The sequence below is a fragment of the Colossoma macropomum genome, unplaced genomic scaffold (assembly GCF_904425465.1).
Source record: "Colossoma macropomum unplaced genomic scaffold, Colossoma_macropomum, whole genome shotgun sequence".
In the NCBI taxonomy this organism is placed as follows: Eukaryota; Metazoa; Chordata; class Actinopteri; order Characiformes; family Serrasalmidae; genus Colossoma; species Colossoma macropomum.
The window spans coordinates 19603655-19628432 of record NW_023494792.1 but is presented as its reverse complement, the minus strand read 5'-3'; the positions used below and the strand labels follow the sequence as shown (position 1 = coordinate 19628432).

The window sequence follows — 24778 nt, the reverse complement described above, 5'->3', positions numbered from 1 at the left end:
TCGTAAAAAAATCAAACGATGAGAGACATTTTACAATGTCAATGTTCACATTCTACTTTTGCAGAAAAGTTTCCTGATGGAGATGTGAGAAAAACAGCTATAGCTGAGCTAAAGCTTAAAGCAGAGTAAAGTAAGTCTGTGTTTTCGTTTATATTTTGTAACCTGCACTAGGACATTCAAAAATACTGAGACATACTTACAGTCAAGATGGTAAAATGGACGGATGTTGTGGCTCCTAAGATGGTGTGATTTTGGTTGAAAGGACAAAATGGCACTTCTTAACATTTGGGTTGTGACCCCTGATCTATACAACATTCACCTTCCTAATAAAAAGCACACATAACAGAGTCTGATTACATTCATGCAAAACTTCTTGTAATTCATTTTTTTGTGTCACTAGAAAAAGTCTTAAGGTAAACACAAGTTTTCAAATCAGCAGGTAGTGTGTTCCATTATTCAATAGCTTTGAATGAAAAGTCAGATTGTGCAAAAGAAGTAGCTCATGTAAGAATACTACACTGCACCCTGAAGGAGAGCTAGTAGCCCTACACTGATTTTCAGGGCACAGCTTAACAAACGTCTTCAAACATTGGTTGGGCGGTATTATGGATAATCTTAAACGTCAGACAGACATGTGAATACAGAATTAGGTGATCACATCTTAACATATTGTATTTAGTGATGTAGTGAGCCATGACCTGTTAGTAAAGTCTAAGACTGCCTTGTGAGCCTTCATATACCAGAACTAGCTTCTGGGAAATGCTGCAAATGATCTGTTGATTTGAAATTTTTGTATGTAGCCTATTTGTAATTATCAAATCTGTTGACATTAAATTATGTTTGTTTATTTCAGCAAAATTTAGAAAATGAAACTATTCATCCAAACATCCTCAAAACACCAGCTTTCCTCTGTGCTTTAGGCTCGTTTTGGTTGGACGCCACTTTCTACAAAACTGTTTGCTCCAATATGAAAAAAACAAAAAAAATATTTTCCCAGATAAACTGATCTTTGAGAATAGTAAGAATATCCTGCAGCAGTTTCATTCTGGCGCTTCACACCAGGAAAATTCAAACAAGAATCTGGCGAACAGGAAGCCTAATTCAGCCTGGTCCTTTCCAATGACGTTAACGTACTGTAAACAGCAATATATGGCAAATACTGGTGTCATTTTTTCCAAATACTGAATAGAAATCTAAAAACAGAGTATAAAGTGCTCTCAGTAAGGTTATTTCTGTCCCTCTTGTTCGTTCACACTCTCACACTCACAATGAAGAGCGGTTCAGCCACAGACTCTGTGGGTCAAAGTGGCTACCTTGTCATCTAGTTAGCTAATGTTAGCGTTAGCATAGCCTCCTTTTTACCTCATTTCAAACCCAGAGTTGACTAAAGTTATCTACTTAGAGTTCACAGGCAAACCAGGTAAAACAGATATCCAGCTATTCTGACCAGGATTTGTCACAAATCCATACTGTGGGTGGATTTATTCACTCTGTTTTACTCTGTACGCTGTAGATGCTGAATAAGGTCTAATGTTTATTTTAGAGAGATCTTAGCCAAAATCCTCTCTTCGACTCGGTACCGATTACTGTGCAGTGCATAAACAGAGCCCCTCCCCCAAGTCGGATATGATTGGCTTGCAACTTGTACGGTCTGATATAATTGGCTCGTAACATATGAGGTCTAATATGATTGGTTTACAACATATGAGGTCTTAAATGATTGGCTGAACGTTATGTTAGTCAGTCTCTGGTACAGCAGAGAAAGAGCTGCACATTAGAGGAGCAGCAGCGCCTCCCCCAGGTCATGCCCTTCTATTACAGTATAGTGTGAATAAGAATAAACTATAGGTGGTTCGGATTAGTAATATACATTTGCCTAGAAAGTGTGTTGGGGGTGACGTGGGTAGAGAGGCTTGGCCTAGAAACGCCCATGGCCTTTATCAATCTTCAAAAAGGCAGTGAATACATAATAAAACAGTGAATTAGGAACAGTCATGTTTAAACATTCCAGTGTGTACAGTGTATTATAGGTGTGCAAAGGATTATGGGATCTAGTTTAGTAACCCAAACATAAGTGTGTAAAGTCTGGTAGTTTGAGTTTGTAAATGTATGTGCACCAGAATCAGAATGCCTAAAGAGATGAGCATGATGGGAAGGGACTTCTTGACGATCCAGTTTTCCTCAGTTGCTCAGAAAGCATTCCTGAAACAGAATTAGCATATTTTACTGTACTGTGGGAGCAGGTGGACGAACTTAAAGGACATCAGCAAGTGCTTATACTTTTTATTGACTGAATAGTAGCCTCACCATCCAATTCTCTCTTTTTTTTTAAAACAGTCTCTACCAATCTGCCCCCAAACAAAGCAGAGCAAACAATCCACAGCTGAATTGCAGTTTTTTTCTCAGTTGCTTGAACACTTTGTTTATTCAGAAGTCATATTTTAAAAATAGTTAACACACAATACTAAATAGAAACTTGCTGTTATAGTCAGGTCCCCACAAAACATGTAAAACATGCTACAAAAGGAAACTTTTCCATCAAACACTACAACTTACAAACAGATGAGTAAATTCTTCAAACATTAAACAACCACCAAAAACAGACTACAGGATTCAGTTTGAACTTATTCAGCCTTCATTCGTGCTGTATGTCCTTTACTATCTGCTAATACTTCATTGTAAACAGACTTTAGAAAGTAAAACAATGTTTAAGATTAATACAGAGTGGAATCTACTCTCATCTCCCAGCTAGCTTTACCAAAGATATATTTCAACGCAATGTACTTCACAACCTTAACCAACCAAAAAAGACCCCACCTAAAACACTCAGAAACAATATTTCTGCTTTTTACTTTTTTACATAGTCTTTAAAGGTCACATTCTACCAAAAGATGAGGCCAAACCTCAGGCCTGTGTATTTAGAGGGATAGGCTGTGGCAGAGAGTCAGCAAACATTAGCCTTGGCATACATACCATATCAAGTTGACACACTGCAGCATCCATTGTGCATAAAAAAGCTCTCAGTAGGTAAGTCTGCCATTGTATAAAACGTCTTTAGACAATAGCAGACTGACCTATTACACATCTCTCTGCTGACAAATACTCATCTCCAGTTTGTCTTCACTATTTATCCCAACTTTTTCATGTGGAAAGAGCAAAAAGCAGAAACAAATGTTTCTGAATATCTCATTATATCAGCTTGATATGTCGTATCTGTCTTCTTCACACCTGCTTACAGTCTGCAACTAATGATAACTGATTGCTGAGATAACAATTCTGCACTTTGTCACTTACACAGGTGCTGAAAGTAGATTTGACTATGAGAGTGTGTTCTATAAGTTGCCATTGTCTCTAGTTTCGTTAAAAGTGTTTGAGCAGTACAAAAAAACTGTGAGCCCCAAAAGCATTTCTAATTCTGCAAATCAACACATTCTGCCTTCATGTCCTAAAACACCTCAGATCCTTTATGTAAGTGTCAAAGAAATGTAATCAAGTCAGTCAATACAAACTGGTGTAGAAATGTCACTCTGAATGGTCAGATTAACAGTAAGTATGTACATTGGCAAGGAGACACAAGGAGACAAACACAGGAGAACAAAAAGAACAAACACCAGCACTGAGTCAACACTAACATAAGAGGGCTAAGCAAGGAATACAGAGGAGCCGAGGGCTATTACTGTAACGCTATCCGGTTCCTCCGAAATCTCCAACCAACCTGTAAACTCCATCTCCCATAATTCATCTGATTCTGACATCACAGCCACAGCCCAGCACCAACCAATCACAACAGGTTACATAGATCCTCCTCCCCTGATTTCTGACTGCTTTCACCTGTGCCCATTTTCTCTGTTTGTGTATGTAACAGTTCAGTATCAGATACTCTTTGTGAAGTATTGCCATTAGACCTGACTTTTGCATACCGATCGTTTTCCTAGTTTATGCCTCCCATGTTATTGACCCTTTATGTCCTGTTTGCTCTTCTGGATTCTCCTTGATACTTTGGTAGTGTATTGTTTGTTTCTCTGGCCTTCGACCCTCGCTGGTTTATGTATTCAGATCTCTGGTTTTCCTTGGTACCTGTTTATAGACCAATGTAGTCGTGCGTCATTCTGTTGAATTCATTCGTCGTTCACTGAATGTTCCCGTTCCACCTTAAATGGTGCAGCAGCCGTGACTAGCTATCACAAACATTAGCAAACGCGACAAAATACTGACCTGTCGGTTCTGTGAAACAGCAAAAATAAGGTAATGTTACTCAGCTGTTAAGCGGAAATAGAGAAACCTCGTCATATCGTGCCTTTCAACCCTCCATGAAGCTGAAGTCAGCTTCTTTGTTGCCGGCTGCTTGTTCGAATTTTCCCAGAACGTGCCTGCTGCACCATTTAAGGTGGAACGGGAAAAGTTGAACAAAAAGCTAGCTAATGTCCTCAGAAAAATGTTACCAGCATTCAAATAACAATTAGGATATTCTGAGAGCCTAAATCAGTTTATCAGGGAGGTAAGTTTGTAGATCTTTTCAGATCAAGCTAAAAGGAAATATCTATCGTGTTTCAGTGAGCATCAGATGAAGAACAGAGAACTGCAGGGAAACCTGCTGATTTTGTTCTGACTTCTTTTCATCTGCCCTCAGTCTGTACATGGAAATGTTTACTGACAAAACCTGCTTAAGGAGGCTGCCAGCTTACACGTAGCAATATTCATATTTCAACTCTTTAACGACCTCGTAATTCAGAGGATCCAGTGATATTCGAGAAAAGACTGTTAACAGGAAAAAACTTACAGGGTTCAGAGCATTTTTATCTACCAGAGGGTGCGATGAAGGTGATTTTTCGAAAACCCTGTTCATTCTGGCCTTAGAGAAATGAGCTTAGACCCGGAGTTCCTAATATGGGCATAAGAACATGGCGCCGACTACAAAATGACGACAGGACTACAGTCGTCTGTTGCTCTTATGGTTCTGGCCTGGCTTATTCACTACCCTTTTGGTTTGCCCTGTTGTTAATAAAACCCGTTTATTTTACCTCCGCGAGCGTCTGGTTGATCTGTCTATCGTGACAATAATACACACAGAAGACAGACAAGGACTACATGGGGTCACAGGCGGTAAAAAGTACTGAAAATCCCTACTTAAGTACTGTTACTGTAGTGATAATTTACAGAAACAGAGAGAAAGGGTGGGGAGGTGGAGAGAGAAAGAGAGAGGAGGAGGAGGAGTTAGGCAGAGTTCTCTGAAGAACTGACTGACAGAGTCTCTGATGATGCAATATTATCTGTAAGGTGAGATCGAGGAGTATTTTTGCGGACCCTCTGAATTTTTAAGTCAGTGAAACTCCAGAAGCGATAACTGTACAGTTTTTTACAGTCAGACCGAACAATGAGTTGAATATTATGGCTCAACACTGTTTAAACTCTGTCTGAATGATGCCCTGATGTCTCCGAGGGCTCGTTATCAGTGTGAGGTGAGCTCTGACTGCTCTGTGTACAGCACATGCACAAACTTCATACTCCACCCACAGTCTGATCAGATCAGGCTAGTAAGCTTAAAGGTTGCTTTAATAGAGCCAAACAGTCAAAGAACTTTTTGCATGATTAAAAGGGTTCTCTGTGTGCTGAAATTGTTCTTCAGACTGACTGGGGGTTTATTGTGTATGGTTCTGTATAGAACCTTTTTGAAAAGGGTCCTTCTGTTGTTACAATGTCAAGCCTTTAACAATAGATGAACCCTTTTTGGTTGAAGACCAAACATCAACATATAAACAATGAAAGAAAGCAGAAAACGTATTCATTAAGACATGCCATGGGTCTCACAAAACCGGTTAAAGTTCTGACTAATAACGGCTGTGATATGATCTTTACAGGGCAGCGCTGAGAGATGTGTGTTTAAAGGGTTGGGAGAGTTCCTCTGAAAATGTATTTTGGGTAACTTCCACAAGATGACAGTAATTTAACACAAGGCAAACAGGAAAACTGCACTGATTTGGAATCCAAAATGATGTGTTAAACAGTGCTGTGAAAAAGTATTGTCCTGTTACGTAACCCAACTGCACTTGAGCTTTAGGTTAAGAACAAATGGGTGGACATTCTCCTTCAGGATTTTCTGATAGAGAGCAAAATTCACGATTCCATCTATTATCAACAGGTCGTCCAGGTCTTGCAGAAGCAAAGCAGCCCCAGACCATCACACTACCACCACCATGCTTGACTGTTGGTATAATGTTTTTATGGTGGAATGTAGTGCTAGCTTTACGCCAGACATATTGGGACCCATATCATCCAAAAAGTTCCACCATTGACTCATCAGTCCAAAGAATATCACCCCCTGAATTCTTGGGGGTCACCTAGAAGTTTTTTGGCAAATGCGAGACGAGACTTTGTTTTCCTTTTGGTCAGCTGTGGTTTGTGCCTGAGGCAAGTGAGGCCTGCAGTTCTTTAGATGTTCATCTGAGTTCTTTTGTGACTTCCTGGACGTGTCGTCTATATACTTTTGGTGAAATTTTGGGAGGCCGGCTACTCCTGAGAAGGTTTGCTACTGTTCACTATTTGTGGATAATGGCTCTCACTCTGGTTCACTTAAGTCCCAGAGCCTTAGCAATGGCTTTCTTACCCTCTCTGGTAGAGAGGTAGATTTCTGGTAAACTGGTAGATTTCAGTGACTTTGTTTTTCATATGTATTTGAATCTCTTTAGAACGTGGCATCAATTGCTGCTTTTTGAGACCTTCTAGCCTGCTTCACATTGCCAGACAGGTTGTATTTAAGTGATGTTTAGATTCAGCAGGTCTGGCAGTAATTGTGCCTGTGGCCAGTGCAATTGAACTCAATAGTTATTTGAATTTGGTTTACTTATTGATTTAGTAGTTAACAGGGCATTTACTTTTTTACATAGGGTGAGGTAGGGCTGATCAGCATTTTTACTTCAACAAATGAAATCCTAATTTAAAAACAGCATTTTGTGTTTACCTGGGTTATCTAACATTTAAAGTAGTTTAATGATCTGAAACATTCAAGTGTGACAAATATGCAAAAATAGAAGAAATTGGAAGGGGCAATCACTTTTTCACAGCACTGTAGATGACCTAACTCTCTGGACTTTATGTGTGCTGTGTGTACATCCATTTGAAGATGTCATGAAATATTTTAGTGTTCTTAATTGGTTATTCAGTAAGACATGGTTTGTAGCGTAAGTGTAGATTGGGATATAAAAAAATAATGTAACCCATCATGTTTGTTTATTTGAGATTGAGTTGTGTCTGCATCAGTAGATACCAGCACCAGACACAATCTAGCTATCCTCTTCTGGATGAGTCACCAAGCACTACTTCACGGCAGCCAAATGTGCTAGAAAGTCAGCTGAATGTTGGTATGTTGTTATCTTGCTTGGCAGGTAGGGCTAAAGTTATTAGCATGTATGTTAGCAGCTACAGCGTTTTTGTTCATATTTTCACTCTCCAAAGATGCAGACATATGGATGCTACAAATTACACTTGCGATTTCTGAGTGTAATCTGTAGCATCTATATGCCTGCGTGACATGAAGGGGAGTCAGATTCGGCTGCCGATACGTAATTCGGCACAACACTGGCAAAGAACATCAGAAGAGAAATACCCATGTCAGCAAGGTAGAGTACTCTTACAGGATTTTATTACAGAATGTTGCAAACTTTCAAGGCTTATTTGGCATGAGATTGACAACAACTTTTTGGTTTTAGATTTATTTCTTTGCATCTGTGCCTGAAACGGGACTGAAGTTAGATGACTTGGTATCCAAAAAAGCTACAAAACTCTGTGAGACAGAGATGACAAAAATAACAAACGAGTAAAAGCCAGTCTTAGATTTACTCTTGCTTGGCCACTCTCTCTTTTTCTCTTCCTCGCTTTCTCTGACAACGTCTTCTTCCTTCTTTTGGCAGACTCTGCCATGATGTCCATGCGGTGAATACCAAGCTACTTCTTAAAGCAAGCTAAAGAGCCATAGTTGTTGATGTGTGACATGGTGCCGTAAAGCATTATGCAGGTCTCACGAAATGTCTCATTACTGCTCCTTTAAAGTTACATAGCGCTATAGCAGGCGTTCCGGGCCCAGAGTGGCAATGACAGAGGTGTCATTCTCACTATTATGAGTCAGTGCACCATCAAAATGATTTTGAAGCTGGTACTTTAAGGTAAGATTGTTACATAATGTTGCTTTAAGGTAGAACCTTAAGCCGGTTGGAAAGCCAGCTTAGTTGCAGCTAGTGGTCTAGGGTACAGAAAGTTAGGCTTTAGTCACAGCAAAAAAAAAGGGGTCAGACAATAAGTAAAGCAAGGGATTTAGCCTACACAGAGAGATCATTTTAGTAACATATTTATTGTGATCAATAAGTATTCCCATTTTTAAACTTTCATTATTCAGGACAAATCTAATCCCTGGTTCACTTCTGAAATTTCTACTATGCTTAAGGCAAGAAATAAAGTGTGGGCCCCCACCAGATGATCTGGGGACAGAGGCCATTGGCTTACATTTAGGCAATCCCAAACACTGAATGTAAGTGCTTTGGCAGAAGGGTAGACGACAAATGTACTTTTGGATATCATATCATTAACTTCACTGGCAAATTGAGACAAAAACTTGGGCTCCTGTTTTGACACAATGTATTTTTGATATACTCTAGGAAAAACACTGTATTCCACTCTTCATGCTGCTCATTTGATTTATAAATGTGCTTCTGTTAATACCTTTACATTCAGTCTATCACTCAGCTCTGAGATTCATCACTGGTGACCCTCATAACACTCATCAGTGCGTACTTCATGAATAAGTTGCTAAGTCCTCTCTAACTGTACGTGGGGAAACACACTGGCTTCTGTTCATTTACAAAGCACTCACTGGCCATAAGCCATCATACATCACATCAGTGCTTACAGTAAATAACTGAAATGATCAAACTTGCTCCACTGACTGGATCACCCTTTACTGATCTTTCAGCTACAGTGCACCAGTGAGCTGGACCTAATTACAGGACACTCTAAAGGTCCACTCTGTACGTATGTAGCCCAAGTTCTGTCCATGGTCTTTGTTGTGGTAATCGAATGCACTAGTCAATCAATTAAGATTAAAATTGCCATCAGCATTTCTGAGTCAGTTTATAGAGATACAAGCTCAGCTAAGTACATCAACTACACAAAAGGGAGCAGGAGGCCAGTAAATTCCTGCTATCAAGAGTTTCTGATATGCACATTTCACATAACATGAAATACACAGCAAGAAAAGATCGAACAATTTATTAACTCAATGCTACAAAAGGAATCCTTGTTTTCATCCTCTTCAGTTTATTACATCTAGTTTTGAAATGTTTTTAAATGATCATCAAACGAGATGTTCAGGTATGTAGTGTTTTTATTTATTCTTTGGTATAAAATTTATTTGTAAAATGGATTATATAGCCATACTCGCCTAGGATAGCTTTATTTTTTATATATTGAAACTGTAAATACTGTTTCTTAATAGTTCTGCTAGTTAGGTCAACAATGGAACACTTGATCTTAGATTGGTGCTTCTATTCTTGACTTGGTGTCTTAGACCAACACATTCCGTATCTGTCATGGTCTGAAACACCAGGAAGATCATGGATAAATGGAACTTTTGTCACACACTGAGAAGTAAAGTTTACCCAGACCATGTTTAATCCTATAAACACAAATTTCTGTAAATTCAATATTTATTTGAGGCAGATACGACAAAGATCAGATAACAATGTGTATCATAAGTCAATACGTGATAAGTCATGAGCTCTGCCATGAGATCATAATCACTGTTCACCTCAATCATATAAACTCCATGTGTCTGGAGGACGAAAGCACAGAGAGAGGGAACAGCAGCCTCTCACATACAGCCTGGCACCCATGGGTACCCTAACCATGCTGCAAGTGTGGGTGCTGAGTGTGGCTGCATTACTAAATGGACTTTCAGCACAACAAACAGGTTAGAAAGTCGTGGTAGGAATGTTGGTTATAATTTGCATTAGAACTGTGAAATGTTAAAGAACTTTTCAGAACTTTTAGCTGATCTATGTTTTTACATTCATTTACTCATATTGTACACAGACTTAAGTGGTGTGGATGGTGTGGACTCTTGAGGCAGCTATCACTTCTGTTATTACAAGTGAATTACTTTATTATTTAACATGTAATAATAGAAAAACAGTTGATTTTTAGATTTTTGGAAAGGAATTTGTTGGTTATAGTGGTTTTATATCAAATTAGGAACATCAGAATAGATTATTCATAATTCTGTGAGATGGTGTTTGTTGATATCCTCATTTTCTCTTATGATAGTTTTTTTTCTCTGGCAAAGCATGTTAAGCTACATTTAAAATTAAGTTTATTGTTGCTATTGTTATTATTTTGAACAGATTATGGCTTTTTTCTGGATGCGACTACAACAGAGATGATAACACCAACAAACAGGTATGTATTACAGTGTATGTTATTATTTAACTGAACTAATCAAATAATGCTTTCATACTACAACTCAGTTACAAAGATAAGATCGTGTTTATGTAGGTTACACTGTGAAGTATTATTTTATCAGTATATTGGTCTCTTTATTTTGTCTCCCACCAAGTGTCTATTCTACCAACAACACGAATCATAGCTGATAGCTATGAGAGTCTTTACGGTAAACATATTCTTACAATATTAATCCAAGTCTCCATTACATTACTGGTTATTGAAGGCAGCATTTAAGAGAATATGTTACTGTTTCATCAGGAATCAACGTGGATCACAACATGCAGGTGTGCAGCACATGGGGAAACTTCCACTTCAGTACATTCGATGGACAATTCTTCCAACTGCCCTACACCTGCAACTACGTACTGACCACCCTGTGTGACAGCACCAAGACTGACTTTAACATCCAAATGAGGAGGCGGTATATCAAAAATCTCCCCACCATCAGCTCCTTCACCATAAAGATAGACGGGGTTGTAGTCAAGCTTCTTGATGGGAACATTACTATGAATGACCAGGCGTGAGTGTCTTTCACTATATTTAACACTCATTTTTCCCTGAAAAAAACTTTTCATCATTTTATTTAGAAATGAACTCATCTTAAGTTATTTTTTGCAATAAAACAGCAAATTACATTTAAAATGCCAATTTATGAGATATTCTGTGCATATACAGTGCAAAACATGGTGAATGAGTGTGTTCATTGATACTGTTCTTTGTTTTAGTTTAGTTTAGCTTTTAGTTTTTTAATTTCTTAAGAAAGAAAGTAATAGTTATGTATTTGGTAAAATTCATTGGTCATTTTTTTCATTTGCAACTTTACAGTTAATTACTGGCTACTGAATTACAAGACATTTGATATGCAAACATACAGGAAGTAATCTTGTGCTCTGGATGACTCTGCTATTGTTGCTATATTATTGCTAAATTGCTATTTTGCTGTTATTTACTGTTAATATGTTACAGCAAACTACTATGAAAGTAATGCAACTCGTAACAGGCTATTTGTGACATGATGGTGATTTAAAGGTTGCATTTATTTGTATGAATTTCATCACAAAAAACTCAATCATATTTCATGCTGCCATAATATCGTTATTACTTAGTTTAAAGCCTTATTCTAAGATTTAGAAATACTTTCTCTAACTGAGCTTCTTGTCATTTGAGTGTGTGGTGCTTCTAATATTTTCCTGTTTTCTTATTAGAGTGGCCATCCCAAATTATCAGTTCAGAGTTCGGATTGAGAAAACAACAAGTTACATTAAGATAAGCTCCAGTAAACTGGTTATTACAGTCCTTTGGGATCAACACAACTGTGTGTTCATTTCATTCTGTAACATTTGATTGCTCAGCGTCAGAATGTCCTTGTTAAGCATGACAGAAAGCTGTACTGTGGTTTGCTAAGAGTCTCAGAGATAAAATACAAACAGCACATCATGTAAATAGTGTTTACTTAAAAAAGTGAGAAGGAAAGATAAATATTGAACAGGATATGGAACTCACGTGTTCTCCATAAGCGTGCATTTCTTTTTTTATCCTCTCTTTTTTTTTCTATTCCAGCACCCCCCAGTAGAACCAATTCAGTTCAGTCTCTTCAGTTAATTCCTGTAGAGAAAGTTAAGTCAGATGTTTGGCAAAGAACCATAGAGTAATGATTCTATGTAGTGTTCTCTAAATAATTTACTAGCACTGCCACTGCTTCTGTAGCAGCTACTAGGACTTTACTTTAACTGCTGTTTTAATAATTGCACCACACTTAAGTCATTGTATCCAGAGTCATAGAGTCCTAAAGAGACCACTACTTGTGCTTACAGTTGTAGACCCTGTAGTTTATTGCACTGGACCTTTAATATCCATAATCAATCAAATATTACACTTTGTCTTTTTAGCTGAGGAAACTTGGAGGGGCAAACAAGACATAGTATCATACATTTATTATTAGTGTTAAATACGAAATTAACTTTTAGTGCAATATAATTAATGATCTGATTGTTCTATTATCTCAAGTACTAGAGATGGTTTTTGTTGAATAGAAAAAGCGTGCACTGATCACATTCTGTGAAATTTTGTTATTATCACAATGTTGTAAGAACAGTTAACCTGCATTTATTGTGCTGTACTCAATACTATTGAAGTAAACAAACTTTTTATCATAGAGAAATCCAGTGAGTGCTATACAATGGTTAATATTCAGACATTTCTGTACTGTATGCAAGCTTTATGAATTATGTGTGTACCGTATTATGCCTGCTCAGGTTGAAATCCCAACAAAATACACGAATCAGACCTGTGGACTGTGTGGGGACTTCAGTGAAGGACAATGAAAGTGTTCAATGAAAATAGTGAGTCAAATCCAATAGTTAAAAATTATTTTTGTATATTACACTTTGTATGTGAAAATGAGTTGATGCAAGTTAAGTTTAACATACTGAAAAATAAAACATTACTGGTAAAACATTAAATTATTTTAAAATGAACATTTTTAATTTGTGCTGTTGCATGAATAAAGACTGGCTAAAAGTTTTTAAAGCTGTTGCCAAGTAATAAAAGTAGTTAATGCATAATAAGAGTAATAAGGGTCCAAAACAGTGCCAGTATTGATTTACCACACCACATTTAGATTTAAAAACATTAACAGCATCTGAATCTCTGATGGTTTTAGAAAGGGCCTTCCACAGCCGTAGGGGAAGCACTGCTGAAATCCTGGTCACTAATGGAACAAACACAACTTAGAGAGAGGAACAGTGAGGACAGCAGAGTCTGAAGGACAGAGCGCATGGGCAGGACAGAGGGCATGGGCAGGCCTGTGTAGGTGAGAGATTAGTATTGATTAACCATACCAGGTTTAAAATTAAATATAAGTTTAGATTAAAAAACATTAACAGTATCTAAACTCTGATGGTTTGAGGAAAGGCATTCCACAGCCTTGAGGCAGCACTGCTGAAATTCTGGTCACCAGTGGAATGCAACTGTGAGAAAAAGTAAGGAGAGCAGAGTCTGGAGAGCAGAGGGCATGGGCAGGCCTGTATAGGTGAAGCAGGTCAGAGAGAAAACCGGGTGCCGATCCGTTTAGGGCCTGTAAGTGAGATGAAGTATTTAGAAGGTTGTGCAGTGTTTAACGGAGAGCCAGTGAAGATTGGAAAGAATGGGATTGTGAGGTAAAACTCTGACTGCTGAGTTTTGTCTTTGCTGCACTCTATCAAATAATGTATATTAGAGACCAAACAGGAGACCTTTCCAGTAAGCCTTGAGACTCATTATCAATAATAAGTCTGGAGTTTAAGGTGTGAAATACCTGCACAAAAAGTCTTAAATTATGCTTCAGTTTGATTTTGTTAAACTTTGTAGAGAATATTCCAACAGTTCTGATCTTATTTTTTTTATCATCCTTCTCAGAGCAGTTTATGTGAACAGCTGCTTGTTCATCCAGCCTTCAGCAGCTGCCACAGAGATGGAGGACTAACAAGTTTTGTGGTATGTAATTATTTTAATTAACATAAATCTGGTGTCATCAGCAAAGCATTGAAACTTGAGATCATAGCAGAAAATGTTGTCCAAGGAAACCAAAAACTGTAACAATCAAGACTGGATAAGGAAATCCACACTAATGCAGTAGAGTTTAATGATCAACATACAAGTGGAAATCACAAGACGAAGTAAGAGACTGTGGTCTAGAAATGTAAGGCTGGCTAGGACAGTCTGAGCTAATACAAATGCTAACAAGGTAAACTCAGGAGGATAGGTAATAAAAGTGAGATTAACAGAAAGTTAATGTTAAGGATTAGTCTAGTAGTAAGACAAGACAAAATATAAACCATGAACACAAAGGCATCTAACAAGGAAAGCGGCCTAGAGCAGACACAAGACAAAGTGCTAAGACGAGGCAAGATGAGAAGCAAAAGCTAGATTAAGACAAAATAAACAAATCTACAAGGAAGCTGATAAGGCAACAGTCACATGGGAAAACATTAGGCAGTGTCCACAGTAACATTTTTCTCCCACTGCCCCCCCACCCAAAGAATTGACTCTTTTTCTTCTTAGAACATTATAAAGAATTTTTGAGAATAATTTTGAATTATTGAATATGTCGTTATTTTAATTTTTGTTTTCATTCATATTGTGGCATCGCCATGCTGATGTATGCAGCTCAATGCAAAAAAAAGGAGAAATGTTTATGCTGGGTGTGTTTTAACTTGGTTTGGACAAGGACTTTTATTTTGAAGGGCACTAACACGGGTGGAGTTGTTGGGGGAAGAACGCTTGCTGTGTTTTTAGCTTCTATCTAAGGAGGCTGTTTTAGCTAGCGAGCTAACTGTTTGGTCATTGTAAGTTAGCGTAAGTGCGCGCCTCTTGCTCTGTTTTTGCTGTGTTCTCTGGAGAATTCTTCAGTAAAGTTGAGTTATGGTTGCGGTAGACGGGGCAGAGACATCTTATAGTTCAACTCAGTTGTGGTTTCGTGGTTAGGAGCAGCAAACACAGAAAAATAAGGCTTTGTGTTGAGCAAGCTGCAAGTCTTGTTTCATTCGTGTAATATCAGTTTTTATGCCCCCTCTTTTTATTTACCTTGGGGTCAGGATGTGTAGCGCTTTTGTAGTTCCGAATCCTGACAGGCCTGATCATTCTGTAGTAAGTTAGCTGAAGAGAAGGCTTCTCCACAGACCGCTTCTGCTGAGGACGCTACAAAGGACGCATTATGCCAGGCAACGGTCTTTTAAATGAGCCAGACCGACTGTCACTGGCCCAGACAGACCAGCCACTGGCCAATCAACCCGACCGACATAGTTTTTTATTGGCTCCGGGCCATTGCCTGCATTAGGACACGCAGCTAGTGACTTTTAGATGAGTTTTCCTGTTTACAAACATTACTAGGTGCACGCACATCCAGGGGGACACCACTTTAGTAACTTATCCATTTCAGAGTCGGATCTCTTTGTTTGTCTTTCATTTGCATGTTAATTTAACATTATGTAAGACGTTAGCCGACAATAGTTGACCGTCAGTATCATCACGTCTCTATGAACACCCCACTAAGTTTGCTATTCACTAAATGTTTATCTAATAGCAGCTATCCAAATCACAAAAACCTTTATGGTTTACTGACATATCCTATAAATTTGGTTTTGTTTTTTGTTGAGCCTGTCTGTCCTGTACTTTTATGTTGAAATATCGGGGCTCGATTGGTGATGTTGTTGGCATTGGACTGCTCTCTATCCCCACTTCCCACCAAAAGGATAGCACTTAACGTTTAGCATTTACTTTGTTCTGTGAAGTTTAGAGTTCATAAAAACTACACGTTTGCCATATTGGGCTTTTTTCCTTTTCATAGAACAATAGATTGTATAAGATTTGATCTTAAATACATAAATGTGTGATTGATGTTATAGTATATTTGCTATTCATACTACTTTGGCACTCTCATTATGTGTACAGACAGAAAGAGGGAGAGAGAATAGACTCCCAGTGGAATGGCAGATCGTGTCCAGTCTCCCTGTTGTTCACCGGTAACACAGCGCAGAGGGTGTATAGGAGTGTAGAGGGTGCAGTTGAGCTGCCTTTGCTCATAGATACGCCCACCATACCAAGAAGCACAGCATGGAGGTCAGGAGGAAACAGTCCTTTAACTGCTGTGTTAAAAAGCACACAGATCTAACAGAAGCGCACCAGTTATAGATTTTTTCACTTTCACTGAAAGTTTAGCGTTTTTCACTGATGGAAAGAGTTAAAGGTGACGTTCTACATCACGTCTCGTAAACTCGTGTATCATCTAGGATCCCAAGTTTACCACTTGTAAATACGACTTTATCGGCTGTTCGAACGCAGTTTACAGGCTTGTTAGGTCTGGGGGGGTGAGGAAACAGCTGGCACAGATTACGTTGGAAGCCTATAGGTAGCTCGGACTGCACCAGTTACCTCAATAAATTAGTTTTCAGTGATGGTTAGAAAGTAGGCTCCAGCACCCCACCGCGACCCAGAAGGATAAGCGGTTTAGATGATGGATGGATGGATGATGGTTAGAAATTACTGAGAACTAAACATTCTGCAACCATTTTCTCTGCACAACAACAACTCGTCATTGTTCCTTTCTGACACGAAGGGTGCTGCTTTCTATTGCTTTCTGCCCCATAGTTGAGCACAAATCTCTGTGAGGACGTTGCACAAAAATGTGTCTGTAAGCAGTCGAGTAATGAGAAGGGAAGAAGCCACAGGTGAAGACGGTCAGGAGCACGGACTACTGATCACCAGGAGGGGGAAACTGACAAGAACTCAGTCTTATTCAACACCTGCATGATTTGTATTGTGAAATAGTTCTTTTTTTTAAGTAAGACCCTTTTCCTAATTCAAATAAGATCTTGCTGAAAACCATCAGTGTGGCACTATTTTAAAAGACAAATGATTTGTCTCTGTCACACAAAGTGGTCTCAGGGTTTGATGCTGCAGATAGTAGAGCAGTAAGTCATAGATTTACTGTGTGAAAGGCAGCATTAAGGTCTAAAGTAGAGAACAGTTTTGGGATGAATTTAAGTTTGAACAGGTGGTCTTTACCATGAAGGGTACAACCAGAATAAAATCATTACTGAGTTATTTGATTAAAAGAATTTCTCTTCAAAAAAATTAAACATCAACACCTAAGAATGTTTATGCAAATGACAAATTGAAGTTCCATAAAACGTCTCTTACTAACAAGACAGTGTTCTTCTTGAGTGGTAATGTTGTCTCCTGTGTTTCTCCTGTATAGGTAAAGGGTGTCCATTTAACCTGGAGCACAAGGAATGTGGGATTCCATGCAAAGACACCAAGAGGGGAGTGTAGTCTGCAGTACACACTGTAACGATGGCTGCTTGTGCCCACCAGGTAACCTCGACTCACAAACAGCAGTAACACACAAATAAAATAAAAATGTGTTTTATACAAGACATGGTTTTGCTCAGTTGACCCAGCTGCCAGAATTGACATTGTCTTACAAAATTTTGACAGTAATTTAACATAGTATGAGTTGCAAGCACATAGTAAGAGTTGTTTGACTGGCCAGAGCATGTGGTCTAAGTGGGCTTTTGGAATAACATGCTTTATAGTAAGGCTAGCTATATGGGACTATTTGCCCCTTTTTCTTGAGCTAATTGGTTTATCAGCACAGACTTCCATTGGTGCATTTTGCACCTGGACCTTCAGGCACAGTTGTGGTATAGAGCACAAGCTCTAGTTTCTGTCACGTGAATTGCTGACCCCACAACAGACAGAACAACAAGCTCAGTTGGTATATTCAGTTACTAGCATTAAAGATCTAACTGCCCAGCTACAAAATCTGGGTATGGCTGCCAGAATTGAAAGCCCCGCTGACCTTTCAACTTCCAGTGAGGCTGTAAGTTCGACCTTGTCCGTAAATAAACCTGAGACATGATTCCAGTAAAGCCAACGACCGTGAGGAACCTATGCAGTGTGATTCATTGTGTCTGTCACAGGAAAAGGAGGTCTTTGCAGATACTGTGGCGCTGATGGTCACGTTCTACGTGACTGTCTGGCCCGTCCACACAGACCTCAGTCACCACAAAGGGGTTGGTCTCAGATGGGGCTTCAGTAGGAACTGGATCCATTACTTTAAAAACCAAGCCAGTGCAAATGAACACGAGTGCCCTCCACATTGAACTCCTCTTTTCTGGTTCTAGACGTTTCAGAATTTTTATATTTTGGGCTTACCTTGATTAGAAAAACACAACGCTCACATCTTATAGTCTGAACAATTATTATTATTGTGGTTGGATTTTTGCCAACACAACTGTATCACACTTTCCCAGTTTGGCAGTTAGGTCTACTTCAGTAGAGAGTCCAAATTCTGAAGCCCTTGTTAGCATTCTTCCAGAGTATGTTAATCTCCAAGAGGGTTTAGTAAAAGAAAGGCCACCAAATTACCTCCTCCGTCCTTATGACTGTACCATTGATATCATTAATAATTCAGCTCTTCCTTCTAGAATTTATCCCTTAACTCAGGAGGAGAAATGTGCTATGGACACACTGGATACATTCGAGAGGCCTTAGAGCAAGGTTTTATTAGACCCTCTACCTCTCCCCCTCTCTACCTCTTAATAACTGGTAGCGACTTCTAATGAGGGCACAGTTGGTGATTCATATTTCAACTGGTGATGCTTTTTCCACTGCTGGTAAAGGAAGGGACAGGGTCGTCGCTACAGGTTCATGGATAGGGGGCTAAGCCTGTATTGGGGGGGTCTTTGGGCATAGTCCCTAATTTTTTTTAATAGCCCCAAAATGTTTATAATGCACTTTTAAAGTAGCAACAGCTAGAAAACGTCATGTACATCATCTGCGTTAAGTATATCAAAAAATGGTTATTTTGTAAAATTGGAACACAGTAGATCTGTCTCTTCGTACAGATTTTCGTAGATCTTCATAGTTTGTATTAAGCACAGAGCTAGTATAACAAACTATATCCATCCACTTACAACAGGCACATATCAAATACAATTTCTGAAGTCAAGCAGTGCTCTCTCTAAATTGAGCTGCAAAGGTCCTAAATATATTATTCAAACACACAGATTGTAGATCAGTTCGGTCTCAGTTGGTGCAATCAGAAAGAGCATGATTTACCTCTGTAGGCATGTTTAAAGCTAGGTGACAGAATTTCATGCGCATGGTGACAAATAGCATATTTTCATAGTTAAATTAAATTCAGAAAGCTTATACAACTCTCCCTCACTTTCTTCTTAATCACTCACGTCCATCAGAACTGCTCTTTCAGTCTTGTCAGTTCTCTTCAGCTTCTTTCTCTCCCTCTCTTCTTGTGTTTAGCAATACATTAAACTTGACTCAGATTTACAAGAATTCAAGGAAATATCAGTCATTTTTTTTTGTTTTTGCCGCGTCCTTTTTTGTCCCTCTTGTTTGTTCAAACTCTCACACTCAGTATGAGGTGAGGTTAATCCATAGACTCTATGGGTTCCATTTTGACCTCACAATAAATGCATAATGCATGTTAATGCATAATGCAATGCATATTTCTAGAAGTAATGCTAGTCAGGAAAGATTATTGAGTGTGCAAAAGCTGTTGTGTTTGAAATGCTGTTCCCTTATTTTTGTCTCAGATCAAATCACAATTTTCAGACCTACATTCTACACCATTGCTCGAACTCTAGGCCTTTTTTTGGTGATCCAAATGGTTCCAACTATGCAAGTGTACATAGTAGACAGCTCTAAAAAGAAAGGAACATTGAGCGGTGTAAGGAAATCTTTTATCTTGCTTTCATCTTTCATATGCTGAAACTTCTGGTGATAATGTGTGTCTTTGCCTTTAGGTTTGTGTGGGAACTTTAATGACATCCAGGCAGACGACTTCAAAACAAAATTAGGACTAACAGAGGGCACAGGTGCAACGTTTGCCAACACAAGCCTATGTCCAACTCTCCTGACGTTAGTATGAATGTGGAAAAAGGTACACGCTTTAACCTTCAGAACATTTTAATGTACATGTATCCAAAATTGGGGCAGCACGGTGGCGCAGTGGGTAGCGCTGTCGTCTCACAGCAAGAAGGGCCTGGGTTCGATTCCCAGCCGGGTGACCGGGGTCATTTCTGTGTGGAGTTTGCATGTTCTCCCCGTGTCTGCATGGGCTTCCTCGGGGTACTCCGGTTTCCTCCCACAGTCCAAAGACATGCAGTCAGGCCAATTGGACATGCTAAATTGCCCCTAGGTGTGAGTGAGTGTGTGAATGTGTATGTCTGTCTGTCTGTCCTGCGATGGACTGGCGACCTGTCCAGGGTGTATCCTGCCTTCCGCCCAATGACAGCTGGGATAGGCTCCAGCACCCCACCGCGACCCAGAAGGATAAGCGGTTTAGATGATGGATGGATGTATCCAAAATTAATGTAGAAGCAGCTTCTGTTTGAAATCTAAATTTGAAATTTGAAAATTCTCTGCCCTTTCAGAGAAATATGCCAGGGAATGGTGTAACATGCTTACTAAACCAAAGGGAGTCTTTTCACCCTGTCATGCTGAAGTCAACCCAAAGGACTACAAAGACGTAAGAGTATTTCTTTTTTCACATCAAATGTGCAGGGGCGAAATTGAGCTATAGCCTTGAAGATGTTTCCAGTAGTCTCAATTCTTTTTCTGAGATTAAATATATGGTACAGTACTATTTGATTTGACAGTTTAACAGTAAATCACTCAATAAATGTTTCAGTCTAACTCTGTGTATTACTGGAGGAGCCTGTTGCCAAGCTGGTCAGCTTAGACTTAGTTAGAATCAGTTTCCTCTCTTTCAGTGATGCACACAAAACTATTTTAGGCCACTAATGCTCCCTTGTGAAGAATCTTCAGTCTGGTAAATGTGTATGTGGGTTAGTTTGCATAACCAATGTGTACAAATACTTTTTCCTTTTCCAAAGAAGAGTGCAGCTTCACTCAGTGTAGTTACTGGAATAAATATATTACCAAATCATATATTCATTCAGATTTTTAAGGGGAAAAAGAAGCTATTTTTGGCTGTTATGTTTGCATAACCATGCAAAATGGGCCATGGGTTCAGGCCCTAATGCTGCCACGCCCCTGCCTATGAATACATTACATGCATAGATGCTATTAGAGGAATTTTATTAATGAACTAAACTGTGTTGCTTTATCTTTTGCAGAGGTGTATTTATGATACATGCAACTGTGCCAAAAGTGAAGAGTGCATGTGTGCAGCTGTGTCCTCCTATGTATATGCGTGTGCCGCCAAAGGTATGGATACAGCTGGAGAAACGCCATATGCGGTGAGATTTCAAACTGTTTAAAAAAAACAAAACAAAACAAACCCCCCATTAAACTGAGTACAGCACAGCTTACTATTAAGAGTTGCTTCAAATCTAATAGTAGAATTGAGAACAAACCGCTGCTAAACTGGGAGAGTAGGCTTTTCATATTCACTTGTATATTATTAAGGTCATAAGTTTGCTTTTTAAGTTTTGAATTGCAGATATACAGCTTTACATTGGTAATAAGGCATGGAGGTAAAATGCGTGTGTAAACTCTTTTTATTAAAGTGCAACTTAAGTGGGACTTCATGAGCAGGCAGAAATGGAGGGAACGGGGTATCAATGAAAACAAGAACAGAAAAGAAAGGGTACAAATTAACAATTTTTGGCAAAGAATAAGATTAAGACAAGGACCAAGGAAACAATAATTAGGAAACACAACAATATTTACAAGGTGGAATTAAACAAAATACACATATTGACAAGGTGGAGCTACAGGGAACAGGCTGGGGCAGAGAGAAAGCAGCAGAACCTTTGTTTGGAAACTGTGACAACAATCGTAGGTCATCCTCCTAATTACTGTCAATGACAAATCAGCTGAAACGATGAGACATGTTAGAACATTAGAGCCAGGTGTGTTGACCCTAAGAGTCTTTAGAGTCATAGACCAGAACCAGACTTGGACACAAACTTCAGTTACATTAATTTATTAATTAATTTAATTAAAAAATAAAACAAAAATTCTCCTTCTTTCTTTCTTTAGCACTCTTTCCCACCCCATAACAATTGGATGAAAAACAGTAGAGAACACAGTCACCTGTTTAACTGAACAGTACTGAAAGCGTTTGTTTTTAGGTGCCTCTTTAACCAGGTTTAACTACTTGCTGATGAAACAAATTTTGTTACATGTTCATCAGTATTTTATCATCACTTAGAGCAGTAACTGAAGTGTTGAAGAATTTCTCCTACTATGAACATGTTTTTCTCATGTTTATCTCTCTGCAGATTGTCCAGGCAATAGGAGTACTACTACAGCCTGAGCAGTTGTGAGACCACCTGCCGCAGTGGATATGACTACACCTGTCAGGTGATTCACACGCCTGTGGATGGTTGTGACCCCCTCTCGGGTCATCAGCAAGGATAGGACTACATGGTAATAATATGAACTTAAAGCTGCACTTTGTTAGAGATTTCATGACCACATCTTATGTCTTTATGTATTAATGTCACACATAGGCTCAAAACGAAGATCTGTCTTGATGTTTAGGTCGCAATCCACAGATTCATCGGCTTGGAGAAGGAGTCAGAAGTAGCGTTGGGCACTATTCCTAGCTCAGATTTTTCCCCTCTTTCTATAAGTCCTAGTTATCAGTGAGCTCCCACAGCACCATTTAGTGAGCCTCTCTAAAGTATAAATGGGCAGAATGTGTTTATTCTGCTGTTCAGAAATGGAATAGGAATTTTATACAGCATCATTCTGAAATACTGTATACCTTATTAGCGTTATACCACCCAACCATATTCTGAAGCACAACCGACATTACAAAATGCTCTCCCACACGTTGCATGCAATTACACATTTCCAAATCCCCAAATCTTACACATTAATAATTCTTTGTTGAGGCATCCCTGTTAAGCACTTGTGTTTAACATGCTGTAACACAGTGTTTCTCAACCCTGGCCCACTGTCCTGGCCTTTTTTGTAGTGTTTTCCCTGCTCCCAGCACACCTGATCCAACTAATCAGCTTATTAATAGCCCATTATTACATTTTTAAATTGGCTGTGTTAAGGCAGGGAAAGCACTAAAATGTGCAGGACAGTGGGCCTCCAGGACCAGAGTTGAGAAACACTGCTCTAACACAACTGGTTTGGCTCATAAGGCAGATATCAAACCATTCAGTCACATGCTGTATATCAGAGCATGTAAAACATAATATATATATTCTAGATGTAATATACATGTAATATACAGTTCCTGGTGTAATATATCTGTAAATAAACACAGATCAGCTTAATGTGTTGTTTCTTATAAGATGTTATTCTGTCTTTCCTTAGCATATGCACTCAAGGCAAGCTACCCTGCACTGGGCAGCAGCAAGTTCCAACTGCTCTGTGGACAGTGTATAAGTGAATCTGCAGACAGTGGTGGATAAATGCATGAATATACCAACAAGTGGATAATTAAGTGTGTGAACCAATGAATGAAGAGGTAGATCTTTTATCATGACTTTAATGTTTTTATTTTATAGTTTTGTGTCCATCCCACACAATTCTGAAACTCCCTGAAAAAGTTTTATATTACACACCTTCTTAACCAGTACTTTAAGGCATGAGCTCTGTGTGTTTCTGACCGTCTACCATCAAATGTATACAAATGTTTTGAACCAAAGAGAAGAGATACAACTTATTCTATATAACACAATAGTGTTATGATGCAGACACATGGATAGATGTCAAAACACAAACAGCAAATTCACAAACACTGCAGAGAAAAACACAACAGCAAAATCAAATAACTGACAGCAAATAGGTCATTCCCCTGCAACTTACCTGGGCCCTGTCCAGTCACATCATGGATTTACATGAAAAAATCAAGCAAGAATTTCAAATTAGTTTATACATCCATACAAAATTTCAGAGGTATTATCCAATGAGTTTTTAGGTTTTGTCAAACTCCCTAGATAAGATCTCACTCAGGAGTCATGGCAGAGATGAGTCTGTCACTCTGGGTGCTACTTCACAGCTGTTTAGTGAGGGTTTTTTGTGTACACTTCACATACTGGAACTTTGTATTGCTATGTATTTGTCTTGGTCTTTACCGTACTGTACATCGTAATAGTACAGTAAACAACATTTGAAGAAATTGCTCTTGCTTGTAAGTAAGCTAAATTTATGGGTAATCACATTTTGTGGTTTGAAAATGTAAAGTGTCATGATTTAAAATTTGAAAATAAAATATATAAAAAAAAGAAAATGTAAAGTGTTTATTCAGTGGTTGCTATTTATCTATATTACACATATACACATATATTACATGTGTGTGTGTGTGTGTTTTAGTAAAAAGTGAGTTGTTCTCTGTTACTATGAGGTTTTAGGTTACATCTTTTGTAAACATGCCTACTTGCTTCCTTCAGCAGTTTCCCATTATTCACCAGAATCAGTCTGATTTATAATGATGTATCTTCAATGTGAGAGTAACTTTTGAAAAACTGTAACTGTTTTGTGAGACTTTTTTCCCACTAGCTGGCAAAGGAAACCAGCTATTGTTGCTGCAAGGAAGTTGAATATCTTATTGTAACCATAAATGTATTTACTATCTTCAAATCATCATAACAATGGAGAGAATGGATTACTCAAGTGACGGATATGATTTGTCTGATGAGGAGGACAAGCTAAAAAGGTAAATTCAGCAAGGTAGTCGTACCTGCTAAGGTGTCTCTTACATCTATTTTCTGTTAAATAAAGACAGAATTGCTGTTTTCTTTACAATGTAGTTTCTTGAACATGCCAGTGATGCAATGATACAAACTAGTGCTCAGGTGTG

The 24778-nt window shown here is 38.7% G+C and overlaps 1 protein-coding gene and 2 long non-coding RNA genes across 5 annotated transcripts; 2 read left to right on the top strand and 1 right to left on the bottom strand.

Moving 5' to 3' along the window:
- Positions 1-231: 231 nt before the first annotated feature.
- Positions 232-15246, bottom strand: LOC118811880. Its single transcript, XR_005007508.1, has 3 exons — positions 15052-15246; positions 11992-12093; positions 232-323 (listed from the first exon to the last, which is right to left on the bottom strand). It is a non-coding gene; the product is annotated as an uncharacterized LOC118811880 (long non-coding RNA).
- LOC118811879 lies at positions 9630-11113 on the top strand. Its single transcript, XR_005007507.1, has 4 exons — positions 9630-9958; positions 10389-10443; positions 10601-10654; positions 10747-11113. It is a non-coding gene; the product is annotated as an uncharacterized LOC118811879 (long non-coding RNA).
- Positions 12536-24004, top strand: LOC118811876 (mucin-5B). Of its 3 annotated transcripts, XR_005007504.1 has the most exons (7): positions 12536-12830; positions 13885-13962; positions 19794-19930; positions 20424-20518; positions 21129-21251; positions 22239-22386; positions 23290-24004. XR_005007504.1 is itself a non-coding variant. In XM_036576433.1 (5 exons), exons 1-4 carry the CDS (start codon positions 19891-19893, stop codon positions 22281-22283), a joined length of 303 nt encoding a protein of 100 aa, XP_036432326.1. In that variant the 5' UTR covers positions 19728-19890; the 3' UTR covers positions 22284-22386; positions 23290-24004. The 3 variants fall into 3 exon arrangements, 1 of the variants encoding a protein (XP_036432326.1); XR_005007505.1 differs by lacking the exons at positions 12536-12830; positions 13885-13962 and adding an exon at positions 17230-17340; XM_036576433.1 differs by lacking the exons at positions 12536-12830; positions 13885-13962 and having other exon boundaries at positions 19728-19930.
- Positions 24005-24778: the final 774 nt, after the last annotated feature.